Genomic DNA, 15,589 nt, shown 5'->3' on the forward strand with positions numbered 1-15,589 from the left:
AACTGGCCCAGAGAGCAGCGTAGCTCCTGACCTTAAGCTGCTTATGACGAGGCCATACAACGAACCCTGGGGCACTACCTAGGAAAGACCTCGCAGAGTGTCTCATTCTTCTGAATAACTAGAGTCATGGTAAAAAATTATAATTCACTATGTGTAAGCATTTTGTGTGTATTAACATTAAAGCCTCACATTAACATACTAATAGAACCTAATAATAATAAGGCATAAATACTATTGTTATTATTCCCATTTTATGTAACTAAGGCATAAAGTTTAAGTAACGCACTCAAAAATCACACAACTAATAGATTCTAGATCTAACTCTAAATTATGAAATGTATACAAAATATTAAAATGTTCAGGGGAGATGAGGTCTTTTAAGTGGACGTTGCCAGCGAGTTGCCTTATGATTGAATCAGAAATCTTTTTTTATACCTAATATAGAATAAAGAGGAATTGGGGGTTTGGGTTATGTATTCATTTGGACATTATTTAACTACACCCAACAGTGTTGGGTCATTTCTTCAGGTGGTACAGATCAAGCTCCTTGCCCTGGCAGCCTTTATGTAATCAAAGAAGCACCTGTTCTTGGTGCTGATGCTGATGTTTGGACACCATTAGCATGGGCCACGCCATCACCAGTCTGTTCACTTACACACACACACACACACACACACACACACGCACGCACGCACGCACGCACGCACGCACGCGCAAAGACTCAGCTTCCCTCTATACCTAGCCTGTGGGAGGTGCTCAGCACATATGACTTCCTCCCTTAGAGTCACCACAAGCCGTAAGTTTTTTTCAAGTTGGCAATGTCTACATGTTTAACTAATGAAAGAACAATTCCGTTTATAAGCTTTGGCTAATTTTCCTCGTCTCTGTTAACGGTTACTACCGTGTATGACGAGACAGCAGCTTCACCAGAAGTCATAACAACGATGATGCTCCTCAGGATTTATCTAACAGTTTATAACGTGTAAATCATCTTGAATGCATTGGCTTCTTAATTCTTATAACATTTCTGTGAGGTGAATGTTTTGCTACCCTTCCTGCCCAAACCGCAAGCAAAACTGAAGCTTGCCCAAGGACCACAGACAGTGGTCATGGGATTGTATGGTTTTCAGATCCATGAAGACCTGGCTGTAAATTTTGTGTGCCCCAGTGGGGTTGGATTTTTGAGAGGTCAGCATCACGTTTTCATGAACTTAAAAACAAATGGGTAGTATTTTTTAAAAACATAAAAGCGACATTTATTTTCATTAAATTATTCAGATATAATCCATATCTCTTAGGTCCAATTTAGCAAAATATTTGCGTTCCTCTCTATTTCTTCTAAAATGCCATTGTGCTCTTCTTGTTGAAAATTAAATATCTCCAAATATTAACCAGAAAATGTTTGGATTCTGGCATCTTAGAAGCTACAACCCAATAAAATGACAAAGCAAGGGAACAACTTCAGTAGAGGCAATATGGTATAGGTGTTAAAATCGTGGATTCTACAGTCTTTGTAGGCTTGAATCTCAGCTCCAGTACGTACTAAATGACGTGGGTAAGTTACTTAACATGTACGTGCTTAGTTTCATCAGGTTTGTAAAAGAAGAAGAATAGTAGCTGTTTTACAGAGTTGTGTAAATAATGTAAAGCACTTGGAATCGCATGTTAAGCTGTTGATAATAGTAACAACAACTAGCTGTTTTCAGCTACTGGATGTGGCCTATATTATCTTATATGTATAAAGAATTATGAGTAGATATAAATGTGAGCAGGATCATTTAAGAGGGCCCTGGGATACTCTTACTTTTGGAGGTTCAGTTCCACCTCATATCAGATTTATTAAAATGCAGTTCTGTCCCACAGTGAATATAATTTTTTATATAACTTTAAAGAAATGGATAAATTTTTAGTTGACTAGTTGGTATAAAATTACGTTTCGTAGATATTTAACGGAACACCTATTAATTTTGTTTGGTCTGGGTTGGTATTCTCCTGATATAGTACAGTAAGTAAATGACAGAACATGAGCTAGAATTCTAGTCTTCTAACTTAAAATCAGAATTTTCCAAAAGAATGAGGAGAATGTTTCCCCCACTCTGCAGGCTGAAAGCTACTCCCCTTTTAAACCTAATTCAAGTCGGAGTGTCTTGCCAAAATAAACACTCTAGAATGCTCAGAATTCTGAAACCAATGATGAATTTTTCCTTTCTTTATTCTTTAGATTGTGGTTTGAATGTTCATAAGCAGTGTTCCAAGATGGTCCCAAACGACTGTAAGCCGGACTTGAAACATGTCAAGAAGGTGTACAGCTGTGACCTGACAACACTCGTGAAAGCCCACATCACTAAGCGGCCCATGGTGGTGGACATGTGCATCAGGGAGATTGAATCCCGAGGTGAGGCGTTTCCAGCAAGGTTCAGAGCAGTCGGCGCTCACTGCACAACCAGGTTTTCTCCTGCAAGTTTAGGGAGAATGATTTCAGATAACAAATGATCTGAAAGTCTGAAATCAATTAACAAGTAATTAACCAGCATGATTTCGAGGTACATTTAAATAGTTATAAGAAATATGCTTAAAAATATATTTATGGATGATGCTTCCAGTCTGTAAAAGTTGATATGTAGATACCAATTCATTTTTCAGTTTTTATATTTTTCTTGGGTCCAAAAAGCAAAGGTATAAGTGCTCTGTTTAAAACTATCCTAGGCCAAAAAACCAAAAACCAGAACTGCACCCTAATTACTCTTTGCCACTTGGGAAAAACTGCTGCAGGCCTATTAATATAGTTTATCTTAGTCTTCTGTTATATAAAAGAGTTTATGGTGTAATGGGGGTGATGAAATTATTTCCCTTGAGACTTAAGGTTTTCGATCTAGTTAGACAAAATGATGAGCCGCAGTACAGATATTCAGGTGACAGTGGGTCAGAATTAAAGAACTGTGAGTGAAATGGTTTTATTTTAGGAGAAAAGTGTGAAGAGGTTTCTAAACATGTATATTTCATCATTCTTCCTGACACATTACTTCCCCAGCCTAAAGTATGAGAAGAAGTTAACATTTGAAGGCATAATTCCAAAGAAACTAAGTAGCTCCCCTGCTTCACTTTTACAGGTCTTAATTCTGAAGGACTGTACCGAGTCTCAGGATTTAGTGACCTCATTGAAGATGTCAAGATGGCTTTTGACAGAGGTGTGTTTTCCAGCAGATTCATTAACTCAGGACACTAATACTCTGCCGAAAAAGGCACAATTTCTTATGTTATTCTTTCCATTGTTTTTCTAAATCATTAATGAGTATGCCAAATAAAAAGACTTAGCTAATAATTTTTATTATTTTTGTATTAGTTGTGTTAAACTATTAAATTTCAGGGTGAGAAAGAAGCATAAAACTTAACTATATCACCAACATATATATGCGCATCCAAGGCTGGGCCATGTTCAGCAGAATATTTACACAGCACTTACATTCCCCATAGAGAAAACAGTGGAAGTGGATGGGAGGGCAGGGAAGCAGAGTCATTACAGGTCTCAGATTTCCCAGGTTTGCGGTGGCCCACCTAACTCTGCCTGGCGCTCAAGCGCGTCATCAGAGTTCAAGCTCATGTGTCGGGGCAGGAATCCGAGGAACTGAGGACCTTCTGGCATCAGACCACTCCCCACCCCCACCCCACCGTGGGAGGAGGGGCCCAGCCAAAGAATAGCTCAGTGCAGCTTATTTTCTTTTAACTAATGTTTAAATTAAGATTTGTTCCCATAGTTTTGTTTTGAGTATTGGAACAGGTGGTACCAAGGAACTGTAAGCTTGAATACAGGAAGTGAATAAGAACAGGAGTTGTGATTGTGAAGAGCCTCTTCCCTTTGCACGTACACATTTCTAGTTCCATTACACTCCTCTCCCATCACAGACCTCTTACAGCCAACAGAGGCAGAAGACAAAATAAATGAGATGTTATTACCAACCCAATAGGAGGAAATCTAGGTCAGCCCACATACTTGATAAAATTGAAGAAGATGAGGTGAAGTAATGGTGTCAGAAACAACCCTGAATCTACACCAGATTAAACGTTAGGCATTTCTTTTTCTCTGGAAGGTAGCAACTGAGCATGTCTGTTCCCAGCCACTGGCCATGGGAGATTTCCCATATAACCCCTCCTCTCCTGCCCCTGCCCACAGTTTCCTCTATTAACATCTTGCATTCATACATCTGTTCCAGTTGATAAGCCAACACTGATACATTATTATTGACTAAAGTCAATAGTTTACATTAAAGTTCACTCTTTATGTTGTACAGTTCTATGTATGGTTTTTGGCAAATGCATAACATCATGTATCTGCCATCACAGTGTCATACAGAACTTTCATACCATAAAAATCCCTGCGCTCCAGCTGTCCTTTCCCTTCCTCCCCTGAACACCTGGCACCCAGTGATCTTCTTGCTGACTCCATAGCTTTGCCTTCTCCAGAATGTCATATAGTTGGAATCATACCATATATAGTTTTTTCAGACCAGCTTCTTTTACTTGGCAGTGTGCATTTAAAGTTCCTCCATGTCTTTTCATGGCTTGAAAGCACATTTATTTTTATCGCTAAATAATATTCCTTTGTCTGGATGTACCACAGTTTGTCCACTTATTGAAAGACATCTTGATTGCTTCCTTTTTTTTTTTTTTTTTGGCAATTATGAATAAAGCTGCTATAAACATTTGTGGGGAGGTTTCTGTGTGGACAAAATTTTCAGCTCCTTTGGGTAAATACCAAGGAGTGTGATTGCTAGATTATATGGGAAGCATTTGTTTAGCTTTGCAAGAACCTGCTGATATATATATATCAGCACAGTGAATTTGATGTTAAAAACTGAAGCATTGCTAATCTTCAAAAACAATATACAAAAATGTTATTTGTTAAAAGTGCTGTGAATCCAGATGTTTACTTTTGTTTCCTTTAACATCCTTCAAAGATGGTGAGAAAGCAGATATTTCTGTGAACATGTATGAAGATATCAACATTATCACTGGTGCGCTGAAGCTGTACTTCAGGGATTTACCAATTCCACTCATCACATATGACGCCTACCCTAAGTTTATAGAGTCCGCCAGTAAGTATGATGGCGCACGTTTGTAACCTGACAAATCACCTCTTCTTGGTAATCATATCTCCTGTTTTTTCTGCTGAGTATCTTGAATGCATTTTATGCAGTATTTCTCCCTGGCCTTTCCCCATAGCTAATATACTCACAAGAATTTTGAACTCTTCTCTAACATAGGTTATTTATAACTTCTGCCATCAGAAGTGTCTTTGTAATGTGCTAACCTTTATTTTCCAAAGTAAGGCTTATACCAGTTTTCCTAGATATGCCAGTACTTTTGTAAAATAAAATAACTAGAAAAATGAAATTGAAAAAGCAAGACCAACTATTTGTTATTACATTCAGCAAGCAAAAAGATTACTCTGTCAGATTGCTATAAAATATATAAATTCTTACTCTCAATTTCTGTCCTCATCCTGTGACAGGCCTTTAGAAACAATTTGCAGACTGGCATGGGCTCATAGATCATACTTTAAGGAGCACTGTTTTAGATCAAAAAGTTATTTTTTAAGTTCTAGTTAAGATGAAAATGAGAAAAAAGCAGAGGCTCATTTGCCAAATTTTATTTATGGTGCAGAACTCATACCTGTAATTCACACTTGTTTTTTTAAAGAAGGGAATTCTTAACAGATTTTAAGTGTTGGCATTACCATTTTTTAGAGATGATAGGCTATTTCTATCATTTGCTTTTTTCTCTTAAAAACCATATGTTGTGTTAATCTTTAAATAATAACATCACTTCCTTAGTATCGCTGATTTGCTTTTTGATTTTGAAATTTCATGAAGTACAGACTTTCTTTGTTCTAACTTTCCGTTTCCCCTTCAGAGCTTGTGTTGAGGATTTTTGTGGTTAGTTCCATGGAGGCCCGATTTCTTGTGGGTCAGCTCAAGCTCTCATGCAGAGAACAGCCGTGAGAATTTACACTGTTACAAACTTTCATGTTAAAAACCCGAAAAGACTCTAGATCTCTTCCATGGGAATTGGGGATGGATTCAGGGCAGATCATGAAAATTGCCTGAGGGAGCTTACGGGTTCTTGTTTGGTGGGGCAGAGTTTTCCTCCCCAGAGAGGTAAGTCAGGTCACCACTAATCTGGAAAGCAGTTGACACACATCTGTATCACGAAGGGCTGCTCGGACTTCGGTTTGCTCTGATCCCCAGGACAACTCTGGGGGCTCCACTGGACAGTGTTCCTGTCCCCGTGTTGCTTGGGAGTAAAATTGAAACTTGGCTCTGTGGCTACCCCAAGGGCATCTGGTTAGCACAGGGCAAAGCCAGGATTCAACCCTCAGTTCTGAACACGACACAACCCCTTTATCTACTTAGAAGAAAAATCTAAGCTCTCCTTACGTATTTTAAGGCCTTTTGCCCCACACTCCCAAATTACTTCACCTTCTTTCCCCACACCCACCCGAGTTGCTGAGGACAATCTCCCCTCTTTATTATTCTTCCAAAGCATTTGTCACTGTTCTTGGGTTTGTGTCTGAAACAGCCCTCCTGTGTGAAATCAGCAAGCCAGCCCCCTTATGTCACCCCTCAGAGAGCCCTTGAAAGCACACCATAAGAAACTTTACTAAATCAAGGTAGACATTCCATTTCCTTCTAATATAAAACTATTTTGATGTGTGACACCAAAAACCCTGGCATAATAGTTACACACAAGAGAAACATTTACTGTTCCTGTTTGATATTGATATCAAAGAGTTTGTGGAACATGGTGTCCTTGTAACATGTCTTTCCTAGTTAGCAGAGCCTGTTTCATTTTTTAGATGCATAGATACAGCCATTCTCTTATCTGTTTAAGCATGTAAGGAAGATGAGAGAAGCTAAGATTTATAGAGCATATACTGGATGCCAGGAATGGTGCTGGGTACCTTACACCCGCAGTGTTGTTTTAGAAGAAATGAGATGTTACAGGTATAAATACATTTGCCAGGGTCACATGGTGCGAGGAGGTGGCCCTAGCATTCAAACCCACATATGTCTAATGTCAAAGCCCTGCTTTCTCATTCTGCACACTGCCTGGCTCCCCTGATGGACCAGAGTTCAAAAGGCTTAAACGGAGGAGGAAGATAGGAGGGGAGGGGTGGAACCCCTTCCAAACAAAGGATGGGACTAGCTTACCCTTCCCAATGAACTTTTTGTATCTCAGAACTTTTTTGTATCTCACCCCCTAAAACAACTGGGGCCATGTTCTTCAGGTCTCAGGCCTCTCTCGCACTGATTAGCAGTCCTTGCCAACAAAAAAATCAGAGTTCATGTTAAAGCTTTCTCCTGCAAAAGCTGTTTGAGCTCTGCCATTGCAGCCTCCCTTGAAGAAGCTCCTGGTTGAAACCTGGAAGGGAGTGGTTGCAGGAAATGAAAAAAGGATTCAAGGGTGGAGGAGGCCAGGGCATCCCAACCAAAATCTTGAAGAGCTTCATAATCCCCTGGAAACTCACTTAGGAACTACCTAGAAGCCTTGGTCTACCTGGCCCTTCTTCCCCACACCCTCTCCCCAGTGAAGAAATCGGTGCTCTACAATACAGAGGCCTAGAAGGCAGATGCTTTCCACAGGCCCTGCTCAGTAACCCAGCACGCACAGACGCTTCCCAGCCACCGTCAGAACAGCGCTGCCACAGTTGAGCTCCTGGTCGGGCTGAATGGAGAAACCGTCCTCTGGCCAAGGCGTCTAAGAGCTCTTCCCAGGAGATCGTAGAAAAACTACATGACTCAGTGTGTAACCTTGAGTGAGTCAGATAAACTCAGAGAGAAAACCCAGAGTTCTTTGTCCTCAGCAACTTAAAATGTCCTGAAGAGAAGCCTGAGAAGAGAGCTTGCTGAGTTCCCCTCAGCTCTGCCACCGATTCACCCCTTTTGTCTGCCGAAGTTTTATTCTTCTTGTATTTGAGTTTCTCTGTAAAGAATTAGACAATATATTCTTTGAAAGAGCTTGTAACTAGATCTGATACAGGTTCAGAGTGCTCGTTTCCTGCCCCCACAATGTCCACACCCCCAGATCTTCCAGACCTTCCCTGGACCTCTCAGCCGCAGGCTGCCTTTCTCCACTGGGTTCCCATCACGCTTAGTTGGGCCTCTGTCACAGCCTTGTTCCTTCCTGCTGAAGTTACAGGCATGTGTGGTCTTCACTACTAGATTGTAACTTCCTCAGAGGCAGGGGTCCTCTCCTGTTTGTTTTCGTGCAGTGCCCAGTTACATAATAGGTGCTTAAAAATATTTGTTGAGTAAACATGATTTTATATTAAGAACCACAGAATCTTAGAGTTTTTAGATACTCTAAGGGCTCATGTAATCGGACTTCTTCCTACGACACATTCTTTTTTAAATACCCTGTAACTGCAAGATCACTGCTTCTCTAGGCGGCCCATCTGCTGGTGGACAGATGTCCACTGACAGATGCTCAGGGAAATCTGCCTGCTTTTAACTCCCTCCCATTGACGGTGGTCCCAGTATCACCCTCTCCCACATGCAGGCCTTTCATATACTTGAACAACCAATGGTGGCCATTCATCTCAGAGTACATTCCACTGTGTCTGTCTCACTTTTAAGTTATGCTTTGGTTTTCTTAGGGATAAAGATTTGTATTTTCTGAAAAATTGATCGTGGGCAAGACTCTTCTAAGGGGGGAAAAAGAAATGAATTCCAGGGAAGAATCTTTGTCAGTTTAACATCAGTATATTCAGATGCATTTTGTCATATGTTCCCAAATTTGTGTCTTCAGTCTGAACCTCTCCCTAAGCCCCAGACCCGCCCACAGTGAGCATGTTGACTTGGGCATCTGAAAGACATCTCGGCCAGAGCTCTTCACCTTCCTCCCAGACCTCCTCCGTCCGTGATCTTCCCCATCTCAGCGGACTGCGGCTCCATCCCTCTAGTTGCAAAGCCCCAACCTTGGCTCCTTCTTCATTCTTCTCTTTTCCATACATCCTGCATCAGGAAACCCTCCGGACTCTACCCTCAGAATATACCCAGAATCCAGCAGCTTCTTATCATCTGCACTGCCACCACTGGTCTAAATACGTGTCGTTCCTCACCTGGACTTTTGTAACCGTGACCGGAATGGTCTTTCTGTTTTTCCTCCTGCCCTTCCGTAGCCTGTTTCCCACATGGCAGCCAGAGGAGCGACACTGTGAAGAATGTGTGTCAGGTCCTGACCCTCCCTGTGCGGAACCTTCCCATCTCTCTGCGTAAATGCCGTGTTCTCAGGCTAGCCCACGGCACCTGACATGACGAAGGGCCCTGTTCCCTCTGACCTCACCCCTCTGCTCTCCTCTGTGCTCGCTCTCCTGCAGCCACGCCTGGCTCCTTGCTTTTCCTCAAATGTTGCAGGCACACGCTCCGCTCAGGACCTTTGCACAGACGTCCCTCTGACTGGCACCATCTTCACCCAGATCTCCATGGGTTTCATTCCCTCCCTCCCTCAGAGTCTGTATTTGGGACTTCCTTTCTCATTAAGGCCTGTCCTGACCACGCTATGCAGTATCACACCCTCACAGCCCTCCCAGTGTTTCTTATACTGCTGTTTTTCCCAGAGCACTCATTCTCATCTAGTATACATTATAAGTTTATCGTCTGTTGCCTCCAGTAGAAAGGACGCTTTCTGTGAGCTGGGAATCTTGTTTGTTTGCTAGGCCACCAGCACTGTCCTTAATTTCACACCACCTCAAGATTCGCCTTATAAAGATTAACTATAGAAGTTAAAAGGGAACTTACTCTTTTTTCAGTTTTCAGAATACTGTAGTTTCAAATTAATGAGTCCAATCGTAAAAACTATAGCCAAGTAAAAACTGAGTAGTAGTTTTCTGTAGTAAATTGAATTTTCTTCTGTTAGTTCTAGAAGTTAAATGATTAAATTTCAGTATCTGAGATGTTATTGCTGTTATGAACTGGCACTTTGAACCTTAAAGCTCCAAAGTTCAAAGACTATGCATTATTTATCATAGCAAAAGGCAAATAATACATTCTTTACTGCTAAGAAATGAACCAAGAACTCTGGGGAAGCTTTGGGCAGAAGTTGTAAAATGGCCAAAGTTTCTTTGAATTTAAAAGCTTCAGTCACTGTTCCTATTCTGAATTTATCACATCTGTTCTGCCAGTACTAGGAGCTTTTCACATTCATCTTCTATCAGTTTTTACCTGACTCTAATACATTGCCTTTGAGCTGGTTTGTTTTATAAATTAGAAAGAGCAGGATTCTTGGTCTTGTGTCTTAAATGTTATAATCTGGTTAGGTATGGCCTTCCAGCATTTCAAGGCTGCTAGCCAACACTTGAAGGCGATTGCCCTGAAACCCAGCATTTAAAGGCACCCCATCTTCCTGATACTTGGGTAGAAGCAGGAATGTGTTATGGTCCTCTTTGAGAGCACGAAATTCCAAAGCTGTCTTTTGTTTCTGAATATGGAAATAATTGATGAATTAAATGCACTCTGTGACCTCAAAGGAATGTGATTTTTTGGCCAAACACAGAACTAAAATATCCACATGAAGATTGTCCCCTTCAAAGTTCACACCTTTGTAAGAGTCACATTTATTTCAGGGATCCTGTTGTCACTCAAAACATTTGGAATTGCCTTCAAAGTCTGTATTGCATTCTTCTGAATATCTTAAGTAGAAGAATATTTTTGTGCTTTGAGGGTAGAATTGACTTTTTTATACAATAAAATAATTTAAAACTAAGTCTAACGAATAAAGGAAATAAATATGGGACGATACAGTTCTTGGTTTAAAAAGAAAAAAAGCATGAATATCAATTAATAAAACTTTGGCAGGGGTTGCAGTGGGCACTGGGCTGGCATCGCTTGTATACCATTGCTGAAAGGAGATTTTCAAAATATTTTGAACAGTGCGACATCACTTCAATATGTCTGTAGTGTTCTAAAATGACCTCATTTGAATATGTTTTTATCCTTGCATACATATGTCTGAATTTTTTATAGTTACATCCTATACATCCAATATCCAGTTTTCATAGTCACCAGACTTTAGAACCCTCAAGTGAAAACACTGGGTGCTCTCCTCAAAAGGCCAAATAAATGGTATTGCCACATTGACACTAAACTTTTGGAAATCTGAAACATAAACCTTAAAAATATTTTCCAAAACTGTGGGCAAGGATCTGTGAGAAGGCACTTATCAGTTCCACATCACCACAAGAATAGAATTAAATGGGCCGTTTGTACCAGTTTTCTGTTACAGTTTCTCTGCTTGGTATTCATCTTGCTATTGTAGAAATTATGGATCCTGATGAGCAATTAGAAACCCTTCACGAAGCACTGAAGCTGCTGCCACCCGCTCACTGCGAAACCCTCCGGTACCTCATGGCGCATCTTAAGAGGCAAGTTCCCAACTCGGAAGCTTATACTTGTACCACATCCAAATGTTAAGAATCACATGAAAGCAAAGGTGAAAGCAAGGACAAATGGTCTGTTAAATGAATGAATAAATGCATAGGTATCTTGTCTTCTTGGAAATCCTGCACATTGAGAAGGAATGCTAAAAATATTCTGCACGACAATACTGAATGCAGATTTGATTCTGACATAAATGTATTTGCAGTTCCAGTATTTGTTTGCACGTATGTTAGAAATACCATATTCTGCCAAGGACATGCATTAAATTTTTGTGGAAAGAGAAAAGGTTGCAGCTGTAAAGACACTAGCATTACTATAATAAAGCAAGAATGAAGCAACTTGCAAGAAAGCTCACTTTTCTTATGTCTTGCTCCAAAATAGGCACTTCAGACTTGGGATTTTAGATTATTGAATTAATGTTGCCAGCATTGACACCTGCTGTAAAAAGTGAGGGAGTAAAGTAAGGGGTAAAGAGAGGAATGGAAAATAAAATATTTCAGTTACTTCTGGTTGAATGTTTTAAAGTGATTGATGGTGATGTAGCTTTATTTCCCTGCTCGGTCACCTTCTGTGTCTCCCAGTTGAAGCAAGGTTTTAAAAATTATATGACCAAGTTTTAATGGTTTTAGGATTTCCAAATATAATACCAATCAGAAACAAAACAAAACAAAACAACCCAGCAGAACTTGACATCTATTTTATATGCCTTTAGGTGTGAGTTACCCAGAAGTGAATATTTAACTCATGGTGCTTTTACGGATATACATGTTTTCTCTCTTTAAAAGCACCGTGAGTTAAAAGTTTTTTTAACATGCTTCCCTTATAAATTCAAGTTTGCTGCATATATGGATGCAGTTAAGAACTCCACACTGAAACAAAGGGATAACTCTCAAATTATAGTCTCTGTACCTTTGCTGTAGCAGTAAAAAGAATATAAATACTTGCATTCCCTGATGAGGTTGTTTAGCCCGAGCCATTTCTTATTAAAATTGCTACCACTCTCTCCCTAGCTACTCTATAAACTATTCAACTTGGAAAAAGGCTCTATAGGAAACAAGATCTCCCCAAAAGTGGAGGGAGAGCTGATGGAATAACCAAGATGGCCCAGTCCCTTCCCAGTTTACAAACACACCCCTGCAGCTCTAGGCCGTGGCAGGAGAATCCACAGATAGAACCGACCCCACACAGGCCAGCACATCGGCTCAGGCTGCAGCTCCGACGATCACCAGAAGTTTAAATTATTTACTGACACCGTTGATGTTAAGGAAAGTCAGTACTTTGAAGTTAAGGAGACGTGCAGGGAAACAACCTAACGGAAGTGTTGATCAGTGGACACACACCTTTACTGTGAACCTTGTTTTTGTTCCAGTGCTCCAGCACGGCAAAGACCCCCGTGGCGACAGGAAGTCATCCTCCCTTCCTTGTATTTTTCAGAGTGACCCTCCACGAAAAGGAGAATCTGATGAATGCAGAGAACCTTGGGATTGTTTTCGGCCCAACCCTCATGAGATCCCCGGAACTAGACGCCATGGCTGCCCTGAACGATATACGGTATCAGAGACTGGTGGTGGAGCTTCTTATCAAAAACGAAGACATTTTATTTTGAATTTTTAGTTTGAAGGAAAAAAAGAAATGTTTTACAGATGAAGGAATGTTTTAAAATAATTTAATTGGCTCTTATAGCTGAATTATTTCTTGGTTAGAAGTTTGGGCATATAACCAGATTAAAATGAAGGAACTTCCCATTGTTTTCACAGCACCGCTCAGCTGTCCTTGTAAAACAGTGAACACACGCTTTCCAGTTCTAGTAATCCTGGGTGTTTATCATGTTAAGAGAAACTCAAGCTATTGCATGATTAGCCTCCTGTTTGGCAAGGGAACCCCACACAAAGGAGACACCAAGCCTGCACCGCCCCTTCGTCCTGGGCTGCCCGTGGTTGTAACTCAGCATGTTTCGCAGAGTAAATCTGTCGTGACTTTGCTTTTGGGTCCTACGTCATTGGTTTCTGATGCTTCTATACACATGCACACAAATGGAGAAAACAGCTCCTCTGGCTGCCGCATCACCATAGATTATAACATATGCCTACTTTTCTCAAATGCTTCCACTCTGGTTTCTCTTAGTTCTTCTCTAACACAGTACTTTCTTTCCAGCAAAAGCAAAATGTGTTTTCAGATTTGTTACTTTAGTAGATTATCTCTACCAATAAAAAAGTACAGTGCAGAGCATTTTCTGTTAAATTATTATTGGTTTTGAGTTGTAATTTTGTGTTTTTATCTGGCATGCATTTAATTTATTAAATTTGGCTTTTAGAAACCAAAAATATTGATAGCTTCCTTTTTTCTCATGACTAAGAGTATTTGGAAAAACGTGTTTGGCCATTTATTTAATACCAAGTACTCCCTCTCACCTCTTTCGTTTACTGTTGAAAGTTTTGGATTTAGCTCCTAAAAAAATAATCTAAAACTGCTCAGAAATAGAATAATAGAATACCCATTTACTGGATTTATTTTTCTTCTTGCATACTCTGGCAAAAATCTAGAATATTTTCTCAAGTTTTTGAGGGAGTGGGGGGACAGGCAGGAGTTCCTTCTAGAGCTATCAGGAAAAGAGAAAGGGCTAACTAAAAAGAGCGACTTTCTAAACACTCAGTTTGTCAGAGATGCGTGATGTTGACATGCAGTCGAGCTGACATCACTGCCTGAGAGGAGTCTCAGGCAGCAACCGGACAACTAGGCAAGGGTGGTCTGCGCGCAGCACGAGGCCGGGAAACCCAGGCAATGGCCTGATACCGCCAGAGCCACCCACGTGGCGCTGAGCTAACGACCCTGCACAGTCTTTCTCCTCACCTGCCTGAGGAGCGCCCTCCCAGAACTAAGGTTCTAGCCTGCTTTAAAAACTGAAGAAGTAATACAAGACACGTGTTCATTTCTGCCATTTCAATCCTTAGTGCTTTCAAGACTGTCTCAAAGATAATAGAAACTGACAGAAATAGGGAGTTTTAATCATACTTGTAGGCTATAGTAGGAAGTTGATCACGTGTTTTATTAATGTTTATATTCAGAAAACTGTGGTTATGCAGTTCTTCACAGCTATCTCCTCAACCACAGTCACCTGTACGAAAAATGTCACTGCACTAAGCAGCACGGGATACGTGGATTAATAAAGTATAGAGCTTTGTTTTATATAACATAGACTCTTTCTTTAAAATGGAGGTCACCGAAAGGCACTAAACACTAAGGTGATGCTTTTGACCCATGAAACACGCTCGTCAGCGAAATCTGATCACGTGGATCTGTCCCTGGATGAGGTACATCTGTGGAACTGCTGTGTACTCAGGACTGAAGTTCATTTTGTACAAAGTCCTTTGAAAGGAGAATTCAGTTGTGAAGAAATATGCCGTATTAGAGTAGAATCACCCTCTTTTTTCCGAAAGTAACAGGTACGGTTGACTGTAGAGCAGGCCCTTGCTGGAGCTACAGGTGTATCTGTACCGCAGGAGCAGGAGCGGTGCCTGAGCATCGGACGTGTGAAGCACGTGTTCAGAGACAATTCTGAGCATGTCTTCGGACAAGGTTACTGTTCACCAGGTTTGTGAACAAGGGCACTGGGCGTGTTTTTAAGCGGATGTGTGGGTCATTCCCCCAGGATGTGCAGGTAAAAATCACAGCTACATCATCTGTGAGCACACTTGGACTGCCAGGTGGACACTTCTTGAAACGAAGGAACAAGACTCTCACTCAGCAGTTCACCAGGGTCTTTTATACATGTCTTTCTAAGGCCATTTGGAGTTTTCCTAAATCATGACCTTTTATAAAATGAGGCAGAGGCTTCAACTTCCGTCCCATTAAGAGTGGGAGAAGGGACCGGCGGCACTGCCAATACTCTGCCCTGAACATAAAGTCCATTTCTTCTCAGTTTTCTATATATGGTTTTAAGGAAATTATTAAGAAATGAAAGATTGTCCCTTCCCTACACTTTTTGTTAGTTTTTAGTGCCCGTTATACCAGCTGGCCAGAGGAAGTAGTGCGTCACTGAATTGAGATGAAAAACGTGTCCCTAAGTGGAAGAATGGGTATTTATCAAAATGTTTCTGGTTACTTAATGAGCTCAAATAGAAGGCCTCTGAATAAATTAGGTTCAGGGCTCCAAC

The 15,589-nt window shown here is 40.8% G+C and overlaps 1 protein-coding gene across 1 annotated transcript in view; it reads left to right on the top strand.

Moving 5' to 3' along the window:
- The window catches only part of CHN1 (chimerin 1), a 198,905-nt gene extending 185,193 nt beyond the window's left edge, over window positions 1–13,712 (top strand). The window contains exons 10-14 of the mRNA XM_057746578.1: window positions 2,222–2,395; window positions 3,111–3,188; window positions 4,956–5,093; window positions 11,314–11,419; window positions 12,870–13,712. Of these exons, the coding sequence (XP_057602561.1) occupies window positions 2,222–2,395; window positions 3,111–3,188; window positions 4,956–5,093; window positions 11,314–11,419; window positions 12,870–13,041 (668 nt within the window). The 3' untranslated portion in view covers window positions 13,042–13,712. The remainder of the gene's footprint in view (window positions 1–2,221; window positions 2,396–3,110; window positions 3,189–4,955; window positions 5,094–11,313; window positions 11,420–12,869) is intronic.
- Window positions 13,713–15,589: the final 1,877 nt, after the last annotated feature.

Source organism: Hippopotamus amphibius, chromosome 8 (genome assembly GCF_030028045.1).
Source record: "Hippopotamus amphibius kiboko isolate mHipAmp2 chromosome 8, mHipAmp2.hap2, whole genome shotgun sequence".
In the NCBI taxonomy this organism is placed as follows: domain Eukaryota; kingdom Metazoa; phylum Chordata; class Mammalia; order Artiodactyla; family Hippopotamidae; genus Hippopotamus; species Hippopotamus amphibius.